The following is a 15,752-nucleotide window of genomic DNA, read 5'->3' as shown; positions in this document are numbered from 1 at the left end:
AATGCACCTCCTCTATAGAACAAATAGTAATTTAAAATGTTTTACTCTGCATAATACTTTTTAAAAAATTTCCTGAACTGCACAAATCTAAATTTACTTAAATCAAAGAGAGATATGGTGAAGCAAACACCAACTAAAATTAATGACTGTAATGGCATAGCAATAAAATCAATCAAAATATTGATGTAAAAACTTTTCTTACACAGTAGTTAGAGCATATGATTCAAATGAAAAGTACAGAAGGACCCTTGTATTTAAAAAAAACCATAAAGGTATTTAACCTATGCTTTAAAGTTAAATGAACCAATTAAAAACTATTTAAGACAACACATTAAATACAATTCATATCAGAATTAATAGTAAATAATATTTTTCTGAAAATGCAGCAAGAGTAGAATCCAAATTACCCTTATGTAAATCATAAGAAACTTATAATTAATTATAGATGATCTGGACCACTATGCAACATTTGAAAAAAGAGAAAAAAAACCACTAAATATACCTCACAAAAAAATTCTACAAGTTATTAATTTTTTATGAGACAGCTATTGTGTTAAATGTAATCATTTAAATGTAATAGTTTAACACAATAACAGTTTTCTAATTTTCATACATTTTATTACCATTGCATTTTTTTCAAATTTAGAAATTATGCCACACGTTACCGCATTTCAAATGCAGTAATAAAAATTATTTTAAATTCACTAATATTCTCTTCTCTGCTTCTTCAGAGAAAAACTTCTCTAGCATTATCATACCTTCTCTCTTTTAACTTTACTTTTTACTTTCACTCCCTTTATATTTTTATTTTGTAATCTTTAGGATTGTTATATCAAGAAAGTTTGGTCTTAAGATCTAAATAATCACAAATGACAATAAATAAGACAGGCAATACAGAATAGAAAGCAACTAAGAAAAAGGAAAGAACCTTAGAAAAATGATAATGAAAGTTAAAAATGATTTTCTAATGTAAGAACCAAAGAAAGCCTTAAGCAATAAAAGCCAGAAACAAAAAGTAAAACTTAAAAATTTAAATTTCTATTCAAACTATCAAATAAAAGACATACATCAGATCAGGGTCTTTACTAAATTAGGTAACTTATTGTTGTGAAGTCACAAATTAACTCCCCTACCCACCCCCTCCAATAGATAAATACATCAAAAATATCATTAGATTACAAATTCCAAAATGCCATAATGTCTATATACTGAGATTCACAGTTTCTGGATTTATTTTTCCACCACTTAAACTGTGGATCATTGCTATCATGTGGGAGTGTTTGTTCAATTCCTCTTGCTGAAGTTTCACCAAGGACTCTTTCTCTTCCAAACGCCCTTCTAATTGTGCCTTTTGAACCTCTAGGGAGGAAGCCTAAGGAATTGGGGTTGGGGGAGGAGGAATAATTGAGAAGAAAAATAACTTTAATGTTTTCTCTATACATATACTTTAAGATGCTTTTATTTTTTATTTGTACAACCACCATTTCAAGAAATACTATAAATATTATACTTCAGTTAATTCAATTATATGGTGGTTTAAAACAAAAAATCATTAAACAATATAATACAAATTGAGAACACTTTCATCTTGTCTTAAGTCAATGCCAGCAGCTGAAATTTTGCAGAAAATACTACACACTACATATTAAAATTACTAATAAGATAATCACATTAAAGCAGAACCAGAAAAACTGTAAATGTGATACTAAATTTTATGCCTCTTCTATTACTCAGTAGTAGTGGTAGATCAGTCTTTCAATCCTAGTCTGTTCTCATCTTTCTGGTAGTAAACAGGCCAGAAAGTACAATTCATAGCTACCACTCAAACTATGCAACCAAGGTAATATAGAAAGAACCCTGGACTCAGATTCAGAATATATATCTGTTGATTCACGTATTAGCTGTGTGACTTTAGTAAGTAACCTCAGACTCAGTTTCTTCAGTTGTAAGTTGAAAATATTTATTAATATTAACATATTATATAATATTTCTTACAGTGAAAATTATACAGCTACCTATGTATGACATCAAGTACTGGTAACCCCTTTCATTCTTTGCACACTTGAAAATAGTAAGTGCTGACACAAAGTATCTGTTTAATAACTGCTTAACTATTTTAGAAAATATATTATGAAAACCTCGTAACAAATGATACTCAAGCTGCTTTGAGATCCTAATATCTTCTAAAAAATTTGCTGAAGAAACAGTACATTCATTTATCCATATTTACCCTTTTCACAACAGACTTTTTCATTTTACTGCAAATGAGAAATGGAACAGATTCTTACCTTAATGCTCAGCTCTTTTCTTATCTGTTCTGTTCTGCTTAATTCTTTTCTAAGGATAGCAATGGTTTCTTCCTTATCTTCCCTTTCCTTTTGTAAGGTTTTAATCTTTTCTTCTTGTACTTTTGTTTTCTGATGCAAATCTTAGAAAAAAAAAGTCAAGTATATACTCAGAGGTCTTACACTGACTACTCTGAAATGGTTTAGTAGCTACTATAAGAGCAAAAGAAAAATAATTAGAACAATGAAGAGAAACTTCTTTTTTATAACAGTATTCTATAGAAAATACCTTATGACAGTATTCCATAGAATATACCAAATCTCCATGTCTTTCTTCCATCCTCTGTTCTAAATATAACATGCTATATAGGAGAAGGACAATCCTCAGAGTGTAAGGGTTAGAAAAGGGAAAGCTACAACTATGAAAAATTATATAGGTAGGTGCCTGCACTCTGAAGCAAGTGAGAACAAAAATGTTTTTCTGGATCATTTCAAATAAACCATTAAGAAGCTAGTAACTAAAAGTTACCTAATACTGCCACCTGCTGTTATGTTCCTTAAACTTTTTTTTATTTTGAAAAGGGCAATCCATAATCCTAAATCATTTAATGAAGGAACAGGAAACCAAATACTCCAAGTTTTCACTTCTAAGTGGGAACTAAACATTGAGTACACATAGACATAAATATGGAACTAATATATATTGCAGACTAGAGTTGGCAGGGGGTCGAAAATTACCTATTGCTACCTATTTGGTACTATGCTCACTACCTGGGTGATGAGATCCATATCCCAAACCTCCGTGTCATGCAATATACCCAATGTAATAGACCTGCACACATGCCCCTTGATTCTAAAAGTTGAAATTATAAAGAAACTAAATTAAATTAAATGGGCAATCATCTCTTTCTTTTTTTTTCTTTGAGACAGTCCTGCTTTGTCACCCAGGTTGGAGTGGAGTGGCATGAACACAGCTCACTGCAGCTTTGATATCCCAGGTTCAAGTGATTCTCCAACTCACTTTAGCCTCATGAGTAGCTGGAACTACAGGTGCACACTACCACACCTGGCTAGATTTTTGTATTTTTTGTAGACATGGGGTTTCACCATGTTGCTCAGGCTGGTCTCAAACTCCTGAGCTCAAGAAGTCTACCCATCTCCGTCTTCCAAAGTGCTGGGATTACAGAAGTGAGACTCTGTGCCTGGCCAATTTCTTATAGTTCCTAAATTTAAAAAATGTACTGCTTTTTCAGCTTGATCAAACTGAACTGCTTTTGTGAAACATTATGTCAAGAAAAGGGAAGCCATTTCAAATGTGATTTAAGGTTTAAAACAATAAGGGAAGTAGAAAATAAAAAAGCAAGCAAAACCACTCATGCTTCCAAAACAAATACATTAAAAATAGACAATGTATTAAATAAGAAGCCACTTACTTGCTAGCTTATGTTCTCTGTCTACTAGCTGATTCTGTACTTCTTTTCTCTGTTCTTCTTTCTCTATTAATTGGGCAATACTTCTGAAGTTATAAAAAAATGGAATAAAACATTAATGAACCATATGCCATTTGTAACTTTTTTCCCCAAACAAGCACTTTGGGAGGCCAAGGTGGGCAGATCACAAGGTCAGGAGATCGAGACCATCCTGGCTAACATGGTGAAAACCCATCTCTACTAAAAATACAAAAAAAAAAAAAAAAAAAAAAGTAAGGTCTCGCTTTGTCACCCAGGCTGGAGTATAGTGGCATGATCTTGTGCTCACTGCAACCTCTGCCTCCCAGGTTCAAGTGATTCTCCTGCCTCAGCCTCCTGGGTAGCTGAGATTACAGGCACCCAACACAACACCCAGCTAATTTTTGTATTTTCAGTAGAGACAGAGTTTCACCATGTTGGCCAGGCTGGTCTCAAACTCTTCACCCACCTCAGCCTCCCAAAGTGCTGGGATTACAGGCGTGAGCCATCACGCTCAGCATTTCAAACAAAATTTCTAAGAACAGCAATTGCCTGTAAATTCCACCAAATATATATCTTATATCTAAAATAAGTGACAATTCTATTAATTTTATCAATAAAAAACAATGTTCTATATAAAGAGAACCATTTTGGTTTTGAAAAATCCCATATATTCAGAATACAGAACTAGAGGTTTTACTTTTCATTTTGTTCCTTGAGTGACTCATTCAACTTTTTCACTGTCTCAATGTGTTTATTCAGAGAATCACATGTGATCTGTAAATCTTTATTCTTCTTTTCAGTACTTTCATTTCTGAAAAGACAAGAAAATGAGTTGGCATCATTATGGAGGAAAACATATGAAGGAGAAAAGAAACTCAATAGTGTTTTCTTTACTATCTCTTCTAACCAAATTGCATATGCTAGAAGAGAAGGAATGTTATGAACAAGCAGGACATAAACAGAATTTGATCAACTCTAAAAGGCAGTAAATACATGTTTTGGTTGACAGATGTAGTAAAAATTACTATGAGATAGAAATGTGTGGGGCATTAATCTCATATTTATGGACATAAAGCCTTATTTTACACATGATATTGCATTACATAATTTGCTATAAATAAGTTTAGGGTTCTACATTTGTCTCTTTAAAATTCTGCATCTAATAGTCCTATTTATTTTATCTGCAAAGTAAACACAGAAAAAAATCCTTTCTAAAGTGATACTTTGATACTCAACTACCATAAGCATAAAATGTCCTTTTTATTTCACTAAGTACAAAGATTTTAAAAAAGCAACCCAAAAACCAAACCAAAACAAACAAACAAAAAACCAGTAGCCAAATTTGGCTAGCAGTTTTTGTATCTAATCCATACAGAAATTTCAACAATCTGAGTCTGAGTACCTGTAGACAGTCCTGACCATTACAAATGACTTTTTCCCCAGCCAGCTTCATTTACATGTTATCCATTTGTCCATTCAAGGAATTTCACCTTCTGGCCCCTAAATCACTAGCTGAAACATAAGCAGGTCTTAGAAAACACGTATTTTTCTTGGACCCTGCCTATCTCTTAGGTTCTCTATGTGAGGCATAGCAGGGACCCCCTTTTTTAGAGGTCTGAGGACCTCAAGCTGGAAAATAAAGGAAAATCCTGAGTTCATTCAAGGGAAATTCCAGGGACCTAGCTAGTCCTAGAAGTAAATAAGTAACTTGTTAAACAGGAAGGTAATAGTAGCCTAAATCAATAGTTAACAAACTTAAGAGTACCAGAGAGACTTGATTCTTTACAGAACTTGAAGAAAACAACTTAACACATGTCCCTGAGTTGTATGTCAGAGACCCGGGCCCTCACTGAGGAACCCCACTGACCAGATCCATTGACAAGTAGACCTCAGATAAGGGGGAAATTAAGGCTGAATTTTAACCACTGTTCTTTGTTCTAAGTTTCTTTCTCAGGGTCTTGAACAAAGTCACTCTCCCTAGCTAGTTCACATTTTTCTACTGACCCTAAATTTTTAAACAAAGCTGCTCTTCCTTAACCAACTGCAAATCGAAAAATCTTTGGGTCTACCCATTACGTGTAAGCCCCTGCTCCACAATATCCTCTCCTTTAAACTTAAACCAATGTGTAACTTTTTTTGATTTATGATTTTTGCCTGTAACTTCCACTTTCCTGAAATTTACTCCTGTCTTTAAAAATCCTTGCTTGCAAGCTACTGGGGGGGTCAAGATTTGAGCATTTGGCTGCCTGATCCTCCCTGCTTGGCACCCTGCAATAAAAGCCTTTTGTTCTATCACTGCAAACCTTGGTGCAGATACCTGGTTCTACTGTATTGAGCAAACGTACCCCATTTCAGTTCTATAACATATTTTCTTCACTGCTAAAGTTCTCAACCTGGCTTATTGCTAATACCACACCTTATCAGTGGTGCCTCAAACAATCAGACTTTGTAAAAAGTTGTTGGGGAAAATATCCTGTTAAAAAATTACTTTGTCATCATTTTCTAGATACTATTCATTTCTCACCCTTCATTATTATTGATGGGCAAATAAGCATATGTACCATGCCAAGCTAAAACTTTCTGTATCTCTGTATTAACAGCATAGAACAATCTTAAAATAAAAAGTAATAAACAAGTTCCCCCAGAGTGCTTTTACTTTTATTGGTTGGTAGAAAATACATAATTGTTCCTGGTCTTCCCTGTAATTCAGAAGTTTTACAATTGGCATAAAAAGATAAAGAGGGAAAACCAATCACACTTTGTTAGTAGGCACACAAATTGGTACAGGCTGAGCAACACTAATTTGAAAATTCAAAATCAGTCTAAAATCAAAAGTACTCCAAAATATTAAACTTTTTGAGTGCTACCATTGTGCTCAAAAAGGATATTCAATCTGTATCACATTTTGGAGGAAAATTTAAAAATATCTATCAAAATATTAAATATACATACCCTTTAACTTAGCAATTCACCTATGCAAACTTATTCTACAGATATAATCACACATGTAAGTAAACTATAATCAATGACATTAAGAGATGAGTTAAACACACCTAGATTTCCATTCTGTTAGGCTGAATGATATGAAATTGCCAATATTCAACTACTTTTAATCTGCAGAAATGACCATTCAACCTAATACTAATTTGACAACTAAGTTTATTTAAAAATTATTAATGAAGTGCCTAACTATGCAGCAAGCACTCCTGCAGGCCCTAGGGATTTATCAGTGATCAAAACAGACAAACTTGTCCTTGTGGAGCTTATCTCCCAAATGACTGCTGACTGTATGAATATATAAAAGTCAACTGGAAAGACCTGTATTTTGTTTCCAACATTGATATTGAGTTTGAGGAAGCAACACTTCATTTCATAATGACTTAAGTTTCTTGCTAATTACTTACTGCTTACAAAAGGATTTTCAGGTCTCAGAAAAAAAATGCTGTTTGTTCATTCTAGATTCTAACCTTACACAGAAGATTTTACTTTATTTACCTCTGAAGAAGTTCCATGTAGGATTTTGTCAGTATTTCATGCTCTTCAGCCACAGACTCTAACTTCCTATTATGTTGAAAGAGATGCTCAATATCACTCTGGGCTCTTTCTGATTCAACTTGCTGTGCCTTCAGCAACACACTAAGCTCTTCATTTTTTTTCTCAACTTCTCTCAACATACTAGCAAGTGTCCGTGCCTTAAAAAACAAAAAAAAAAGAACTTAGACTTTTCCATCATCTATATCATATGTTCAACACATACCTAGAATTTAAAAGTTTACTCAGTAACTAATAAGCTGGTATCTATTGGGTCATGCAAAGCTGTGTTAGTCGTATATACTTAAGACTTTACTTCTAATAAGTTGGATACTGTTAAGATTTTTTATTTAATACATTATCTGATAAAAACAATCTCACTATGATCAAATTAATGGAAATGGATACAACTGCATCAACATGAAGGTAGTACTACATACAGTATTCAATTAAAAAGGTATGGTCCTCAGAGGTAGCCATTAACACTAAACTGCTAAGTGTGCACACCATCAGCATTCTCATTTCAGGTGAGAATTAAGAACAAAATCTTAACGACATCACAGATGCTTAATCAAACACTTAAAATTAAGCTAGTATAATCAAGGAATGTAACCTATACCACAACCTGCATGTATTTATTATGTGATATGAAACACTAAAAAAGCAGAAAAGTCACTAGAATAAAAAAACTCGGTTCCCTCCAGCCCTTTGGACTTTATTTTAGAATGCTAAACAAAACCCTAAGCCCTTCTCTGTTTTTATGACTTTGTAAAGAAGCTATATCCAGTTATTTAGTACTATTTTTATAAGAAACTTTTCCAGTAACATGGATAAAATACTAAACTCTTTAATAAAATACAAGACATGTCCAACAGACAGATAATGTAAGAATGTGCTATACGAGAGGGAAAAATTATTTTAATATCACTAATGTTCTTTCTTGTAATTTGTGACAAATTCAACATACCAGTTAAGACAAATGAAACCATGTTAAAATAAGAGAAAAAGAAATAAATACGGGGAAAAAAAAAGAATACCATTATTCTGAAAATACTTAAGAGGCATTTTACTAGTCACTCATTTTGATGCACCTATCAAAAGCCAGGAACACTTTATTATAATTCATTCATTATAAATAATATCAAGTTGTATAGATTCCATTTGTATCTGCTGGTAATTTCATATTGCTGCAGTAAGTTCACTCTTAAGGTATACATTATATATGTACATAGTACAATGCCAAATTCACTGAGTATCTATAACGTGCCAAGTGCTATGCTTGGGCCTGGAGCTATAGAAGCAGTCTTTGATACCATGAGTGGTGGGATAAAAGAATTTCCACATGGTTTGAAAAATGCTATTGAGAGATAAGCTATAGGTTTGATACACAGAGGAAGGATCGTCAAACATATGTGTGGGAAGGAGACCTGAGGCTTCTGGGTAATGGGGGTATTTTAACTGAAATCTGAAGGATTATGAGTTAGGCAGAAGAGAGGAAAAGGTGTTCCAGACATGGTAAGTCAAGGAAAGTCGAGGAAATACCAGAATATGTCAAGTTCCAGAAAAAAAAAAGTAGCCTAACATGGTTGACTGCAAAGAACGCGCAGAAATGAAAGATGTGGATTGAGGACTACATAGTTAGATTCCTTATATGCCAAACTAAAGAATTTTAATGATATTCTGAAAGCAATAGCAGCTACTGTGAAAGATACTCAGCACAGGAGGGACAGGATCATTTTACTGCCTTAGAGATCCCTGGGGGAGAGGCCAGGTGAAGGGGTAGAACCAAGGAAAGATGACTGGCTGTACAGCAGCTGAGAAGAGGGTAGAAGACTACAGGTAGGAAGACTAATTGCTCTGCTATGATTCATACAAAAAATGAAAAGGATTCAGCCTATAAAAATAGTGGTAGAAACAGAGATACGGCAGAAAAGAGTAATATTTAGAAGGTAAAATCAACTGGACTTGGTGAATAATTATAGGAGGTAAAAACTGTGTGATTTCCAGGGTTCTTATTTGTAGAACACTAAAAACAGCAGAGGGAATACATAAGAATAATTCTAAAAAGGAAAGGGCGATTAGTTCATTATTGGTTATGTTGAGTTTGTGGTATTTGCTGTATATTTAAATGGAGCAACATACGCACCTAGTGCTCAGGAAAATGATCTGTGCTTGACATACAAAATTAGGAACATTACTATTTTGGTAACCACTGAAACCATAGAACACAAAACTGAAGGATAAAAGTTTAGAACAAAATCTTCAGAGTCCCCAACACTTAAAGGTACAACATAAATAATATAGGAAAATAATACTAGATAGGAAAAAAAATCAGATAATGATGTAACCAAAATTAGAGGAAAGAATTTCAGGAAGAAGGAAGTAGGCATGTCAAATGCTAAGGAGAATTTACTTCAATTAGAGTAATAAATACATAACTAATATTTTGCATGTTTTACTTCATTTTTTTAATTTTCTAGAAATCAGATGTGTCTTTATATTCTACAAACCTCTGTTTCAGCTTGAGTTCTTTGACAGCGATGCTGAGCAATCAGTCTATCAGCCTGTGCAAGGGCTAGAGCTTTTGTTTCCAAAAGATCTTGTAGCCTGCTTTCTTTGGACTACAAGAAAACATATCATTAATTTTCATTTTAGCAATACATCTATTAAAGCGTATTATACATCGTTAAAATAAGCTTATACTCACAGCTAATGTGGATAGTTTCATTTCATATACATCCATTATGTCAGATATTCTCACATCACAAATCTGATCCTTTACCTACATTTTAAGAGAGTAAAAAAAAAAATCGGAAAATTTTAATAAAATATTTTGACACAATGACAAAATGCCTACTTCAAAACTAAATCATTAAAACTTAATGATGAGTAACAAAATAAAAACAAATGCTACATCAGATAGGTCACAAATATTTCCCTTTTCTTTTTTGAGACGGGTCTCACTGTCACCGAGGTTGGAGTGAAGTGGTGTGATTGTGGCTCACTGCAACCTCTGCCTCCCAGGTTCAAGTGATTCTCCTGCCTTAGCCTGCCGAGTAGCTGAGACAACAGGCATGCGCCACCACGCCCTGCTAATTTTTTGTATTTTTAATAGAGACGAGGTTTCGCCATATTGCCCAGGCTGGAATTGAACTCCTCAGCTCAGGCAATCTGCCCACCTCGGCCTCCCAAAATGCTGGGATTACAGGTGTAAGCCACCGCACGCAGCAAAATGTTGAAATTCTGACTGATTTTTCTTCATTTCCAAATTTTCCAGAATATTGTTATTTTTTACATCAAAAAATAAGTTTTCAATAGTGAAATCTGTACCTAACAGTGTTTAGATACACGTTATAATAGGGGCTGACATGTAGCTAATATGTACCAGGTTATAATTGCTATTTTTCACTCACCACCATTCCAGACTGAAGTTTCTCTATTAATTCTTCAATATTCAATCCAGGAACACCATCTTTCAAATGAGGAGGAGTTAAACACTTTACTGATGTAGGAAAACTGTGATTTGATGATTGCCAGGGCATTTTTCTGGGTATATGTTCTGTTTCCTGTTGTCTATAGGCATTATTTGCTGCTATACTTTCTCCAAGTCTGAATGGGAGTCAAAGAAAGTAAAAAAAAATATATGAAAATAGAAAAAAAAGGCAGACTTAGTGTAGAATTAGGGAATCTTTAAGAATGGGTCTTTTTTTTGAATAGATGTCTTCAGACCATGATGAAATGAAGTCTTCAGAAATATTCCAAATTTTCCAGAGCATCTACTTTTCTGTTGCTAACCCTTTATAATGACAGCTTCACTTCTGGTTTGGAGGCATTGTAAGACTAGTTTATGAGTGTGGATTATCTGTAATAAGTACAAAGTTATTGGTACTGGTCAGAATAACGTTCTTATCATGAGGGATATCACCTGGCCTTTACATCCTTAGTCCTTTACCTTTCTCACTCAGTACATACTTTTCACCAACCTGACTTCCATTCTACCCCTTTAAAATCCTCTCTTTCTCCTACCCCAGGCCTTCATATGAGCTGTTCCTTTACCTGGAACGCGCTTTCTACCACATCTACATAGGGCTGGCTCCTTCTTATCATCAGGTCTTAGTTCAAATTCACCTCTCCAGAGAGGCATTCATTAATGCCCTATATAATACTGTTATTAACCACCCATCCTCTCCATAGTGAAGTGAAAAAAATATTTTTTTCACTTATCTCTTAACTAAAGTACAAACTGCATGATGGCAGGCACTCAGTCTAATTTACCATAGGCTGGGCATGGTGGCTCATACCTATAATCCCAGCACTTTGGGAGGATCACTTGAGTCCAAGAGTTCAAGACAAGCCTGGGCAACATGGTGAGACCCTACCTCTACAAAAAATAAATATATTAGGCAGGTGTGGTGGCACACACCTGTGGTCCCAGCTACTCAGGGGGTTAAGTAGGGAGTATCACTTGAGTCCCAGAGATCGAAGCTGCAGTAAGTCATGATCACACCACTGCACCCCAGGCTGGGTGATAAAGTGAGACCCTGTCTTGAAAACAAACAAGTAAATACACACAAAAAAACTCCTACCTACCAATGCATCTATAATATACATTCAGCTTATTAAACTGCCCAAGATAATGTCAAATAAGGGCACTAAATAGTAAGCATAAAATGGACACCTGAGATAATGCTCAAAGAGAAAGTTATATACAACACAAATAGGATAGGGAATGCCAAGACACAGTGAAAATGGTGGGAAGGCCTCACATACAGAGGCAGAGGATAAGATTCCCATGTTCAGTAAGGCTGCAAATTTCCCCTTTGAAGCTTTTGAGGTTTTGTTTCATGTCAGATTACCAGTTTATGCAAGTAGGCCATCACAAAATAGAGCAGCTTTACAGACCACTTTTAACTTGTAACTTGAAAAGCTTCCTATGTATTTTTGTTGTTGCTGTTATAAAAATTTATTATAAAATTAAGGGAATTTTGGTTACATGTTCTCTAGGTCTTACATCCCATACTTTAACTCTTAAGGTATGATGACCTAAATTGCTAATTCTGAAAAGTGGAATTGCTAAATCAGTGAATAGCATATAGCATGGACCAGCACACTTTTTCTTATAGGTCAACAGTAAGTATTTTAGACTCAAGGGCCTACTTGGTCTCTGTTAAAATTACTCAATTCTGCTTTTATAGAGTGAAAGCAACATAGACAGAGTATAAAAATGAGTGGGTGTGGCCATATTCCAATAAAACTATTTACAAAAACAGGTGCCTGCCCACTGGCCAGTTTGCTGACCCCGGTATATAGGGAATATCTTACCTGTTTATCAACTGCTTCAAATTATTCAAATCATTTTTACAAATTTGTATGTATAAATGACTTTAAAAAAGTTTTTAAACCAGATTCCTAAAAGACATTTAGTTCAGAGAGATCTGAAACCTGAATTTTTTTCCAACATAATTGTAAATACTCTTATTGCTTGAAATTAACAAGTATAGTAGAAAATTTTGCCTGGTAGTCATTTTTCCACTTTCTGATAAACGCTCAGATGTTCTTCTTTAGGAACTCTCCTATTCTCCTATCCCAAGTAACTTTTAGTCCACATCGTTCTCATTGATGTTCCTTAAACAGTCGGGAAGGAAAAGCTCTTTCTATGGAGGAACTAAACTGGGAGGATGTAAGCTTAGAGTGCCCAGAAGTTATCATCAAAAAGAAGTGGCTAGAGACATAGAGGGATGGTACCTGAAGAACATTTAACTGCCTGGATCTAGCTTTTCCCTGAGTGAGCATACATCTGAACTTCTCATTTATAAGAATCAAACATTTTTAGAAATCATTTGAAAAATTACTATTACAATGAAGTCTTCAATTCACTAATTTGCTTGTTTATCTATACTGAGGACTAAAGAAACATAGCAGGGTGTTCCAACACCACAAGAGGTAACAATGCAAATGATTACAACTCACACTAAAGCAGGAAAATCCGGCAGTGGAGCAGCTTCCAATAATATTCTCAGTCCAGACTGTACTTGTTCTCTATTATCTGACGTTAAAGCAAAAGCCAAAGGAGTAATCAAACGTGGGTCCTAAATAAATCAGACACCAAAAAAGAAGCAGCAGAAAGAATAAACAATGTCACTCTTTTAGATATGAGGTGAGTAAATATATCTAAATCTTAATTCTAGGCAAATTCTAAAATGTTTCTAATGTTTGAATATATTACAGTCTATATTATAATATAGTTTGAATATATTATACCTTGTTAAAGCTATTTACACTGCCATGTAATCGATATGAACACTAGTTTAAAAAAAACCTGGCAAAGGTTTTGAATGCTTTCAAATGTGCCTATAAAAATTATAACTTAAATATTTTCATGGATTAAAAAACCCACAACTGACTGATGTGTAGAATTAATGTTTTTTCCAAGCTATCATTTAAAAGAAAAAAATGGCCAATCACTTCCAAATTAAGGCCATAAAATAAAAAGCAAAATTCAAATTAAATTAGAACATTTAAATTTAAAGAACAAAAAAAATACTTACTTCAATCATTCATGTCAGTAAATATTTTACATTAGTATTGTAAGTCCCAAATCATCAACATATATCTAAAACGTCTGCGACCAGAAGTGTTTCAAATTTCTGATTTTTTTCAGATTTTAGAATATTTATATATACTTACTGGTTGGGCATCCCTAATTCAAAAATCCAAAATGCTTCAGTGAGCATTTCCTTTGAGTATCACCTTTGAGCCTCATTTTGGTACTTAAAACATTTTGTTTTTTGGAGCATTTCAGATTTTCAAATTAGGGATGCTCAACCTGTATTATGAAAAACATATCTTAAATAATGGACAAAACATCAGTTTGACTCCTTTAAAAAATACATTGAGATATTAGTGAAGAAAATGTTAAAATATAAATCCCTCATAATTAAAATGTTGAGTACCTTGTAGGTACTTGAGCATAATCCAATGTCATAGAACTGTGGTAAGAGCAGAGCTTTATCTCCAAAACACTCAATGGTAAGCCTCATTATTTCCAGTTCGTAGTCGAGGAAATTGAAGTTGAGAGAGGTGAAATAACTTACTCAAGTCTGTACTAAGAACTAGTAGAGTCAACATTTGAACTCAGTCCCTTAAACATGTTCTCAAAACATACTAGTGGTCCCTGCCTAAGGTTTCAGTTTTGGCTTCTACACTGTCTACACAGTCACTAGAGCCATCTCTGTTAAGCTACTATAGTAACTTAATTCACACATTTTTGTTAAACATCTGTTGTAAAGGTAGGTGTTGTAGATATCAAGGTAGATGCTATTACACAAAGTTTTTAAGAGGCCAATGTTTTGGACTAGTCTCCTACACTATGCTTTAGCAGACCAGACCAAACCAGAAAGGAGTCACTTGGATGAGTGCCATGTAATCAAACTGCACTTTGAAATGGGCCAGTTTTCCCAAAAACCAGGAGATTTCAGTCAACCTGAGTCAGTGTAATAAGGACCCCTCGTTTATTATAACTCTATAAGAAAAGTAACTTTGAAATGACCAATCTGCTTTCAGTTCCCTATTTGTGCTTTCTTCAGCCTTTTTCGGGTCTACAAAGTCAACTTTCTCTGCTTAGCCCAGGGGAATGATTCATTCTGTTCTATAGAATGAGATTGCCAAATTCTAGAATCACAAATAAAAGTCAGTTAGAACTTTGAACTAAATTTGTTGTACTTTGTCTTTTGATAACATCTAGAGATCTTATTCAGCTACTATTATCATTGAAATTCGTGACTTAGCTATTTTCTGCACAGCCCTTCTAATTATCACAATCAAGTCCTTTTCTTCCAGCTGTCTCCCTATCCCCTTAATACCCTACATCAACCCTAACCAAAAACAAAAACCCTAAAACAAATACCACTCTTCCTCCAACGCCAACAGAAACAAATGAAGAAATGTACAACACAAGAAAGGAAAAGGCTGAGGAAGCAGCACTATTGTGAACATTCTCTACATTAGTGTCATGAGCACGTATGTTCAATTCCTGTGAAAGTATATAAAATAACTGTGCAGTGAGACTATTATAACTGCTTAAGACAACAACTTTAAACTTTCTTCTCATTGCCAATTCAGAGAGTTATCTTCTAAAGATTAAGAACATTAAAACAGAAACTTATATTAGGACCATTTTTGTATGAATAAACTTTAATGTTTGAGGAATTTAAACTCACCTGAAGGATTTTGTAGAAGCTTACTTCCATACCAGGAACCAAAGGTTTAAGTTTGTTAATCAAATCAAGAGTTTTCAAAATTACATCAGCAGCAAGTTTGCTTTAAAGATAAGTCACATTTAAATTAGATAATTGAAAAATTTCTAAGAGCTTGTTTCTGTCCAAAATTCTAAAGAAAATGAAAAATCCAACACTTTTGTTTTTAAAATTCAAGATGATAAAGTCCTGTATCTATTGAGAAGTAAAAATCTCAAAGCAATCAACAT

The 15,752-nt window shown here is 34.1% G+C and overlaps 1 protein-coding gene across 1 annotated transcript in view; it reads right to left on the bottom strand.

Annotated features, from left to right (window-relative positions):
• Window positions 1-596: 596 nt before the first annotated feature.
• The window catches only part of LOC111543020 (protein CIP2A), a 39,160-nt gene continuing 24,004 nt past the window's right edge, over window positions 597-15,752 (bottom strand). Inside the window, exons 12-21 of the mRNA XM_023212763.3 lie at window positions 15,487-15,586; window positions 13,238-13,356; window positions 10,681-10,876; window positions 9,975-10,049; window positions 9,778-9,888; window positions 7,232-7,428; window positions 4,434-4,547; window positions 3,719-3,801; window positions 2,289-2,428; window positions 597-1,372 (exon numbers count right to left, since the gene is read on the bottom strand). Of these exons, the coding sequence (XP_023068531.1) occupies window positions 1,202-1,372; window positions 2,289-2,428; window positions 3,719-3,801; window positions 4,434-4,547; window positions 7,232-7,428; window positions 9,778-9,888; window positions 9,975-10,049; window positions 10,681-10,876; window positions 13,238-13,356; window positions 15,487-15,586 (1,306 nt within the window). The 3' untranslated portion in view covers window positions 597-1,201. The remainder of the gene's footprint in view (window positions 1,373-2,288; window positions 2,429-3,718; window positions 3,802-4,433; window positions 4,548-7,231; window positions 7,429-9,777; window positions 9,889-9,974; window positions 10,050-10,680; window positions 10,877-13,237; window positions 13,357-15,486; window positions 15,587-15,752) is intronic.

Source organism: Piliocolobus tephrosceles, unplaced genomic scaffold (genome assembly GCF_002776525.5).
Source record: "Piliocolobus tephrosceles isolate RC106 unplaced genomic scaffold, ASM277652v3 unscaffolded_19, whole genome shotgun sequence".
In the NCBI taxonomy this organism is placed as follows: domain Eukaryota; kingdom Metazoa; phylum Chordata; class Mammalia; order Primates; family Cercopithecidae; genus Piliocolobus; species Piliocolobus tephrosceles.
The sequence above is the reverse complement of the archived record's forward strand: the minus strand, read 5'-3'. Positions and strand labels throughout refer to the sequence as shown.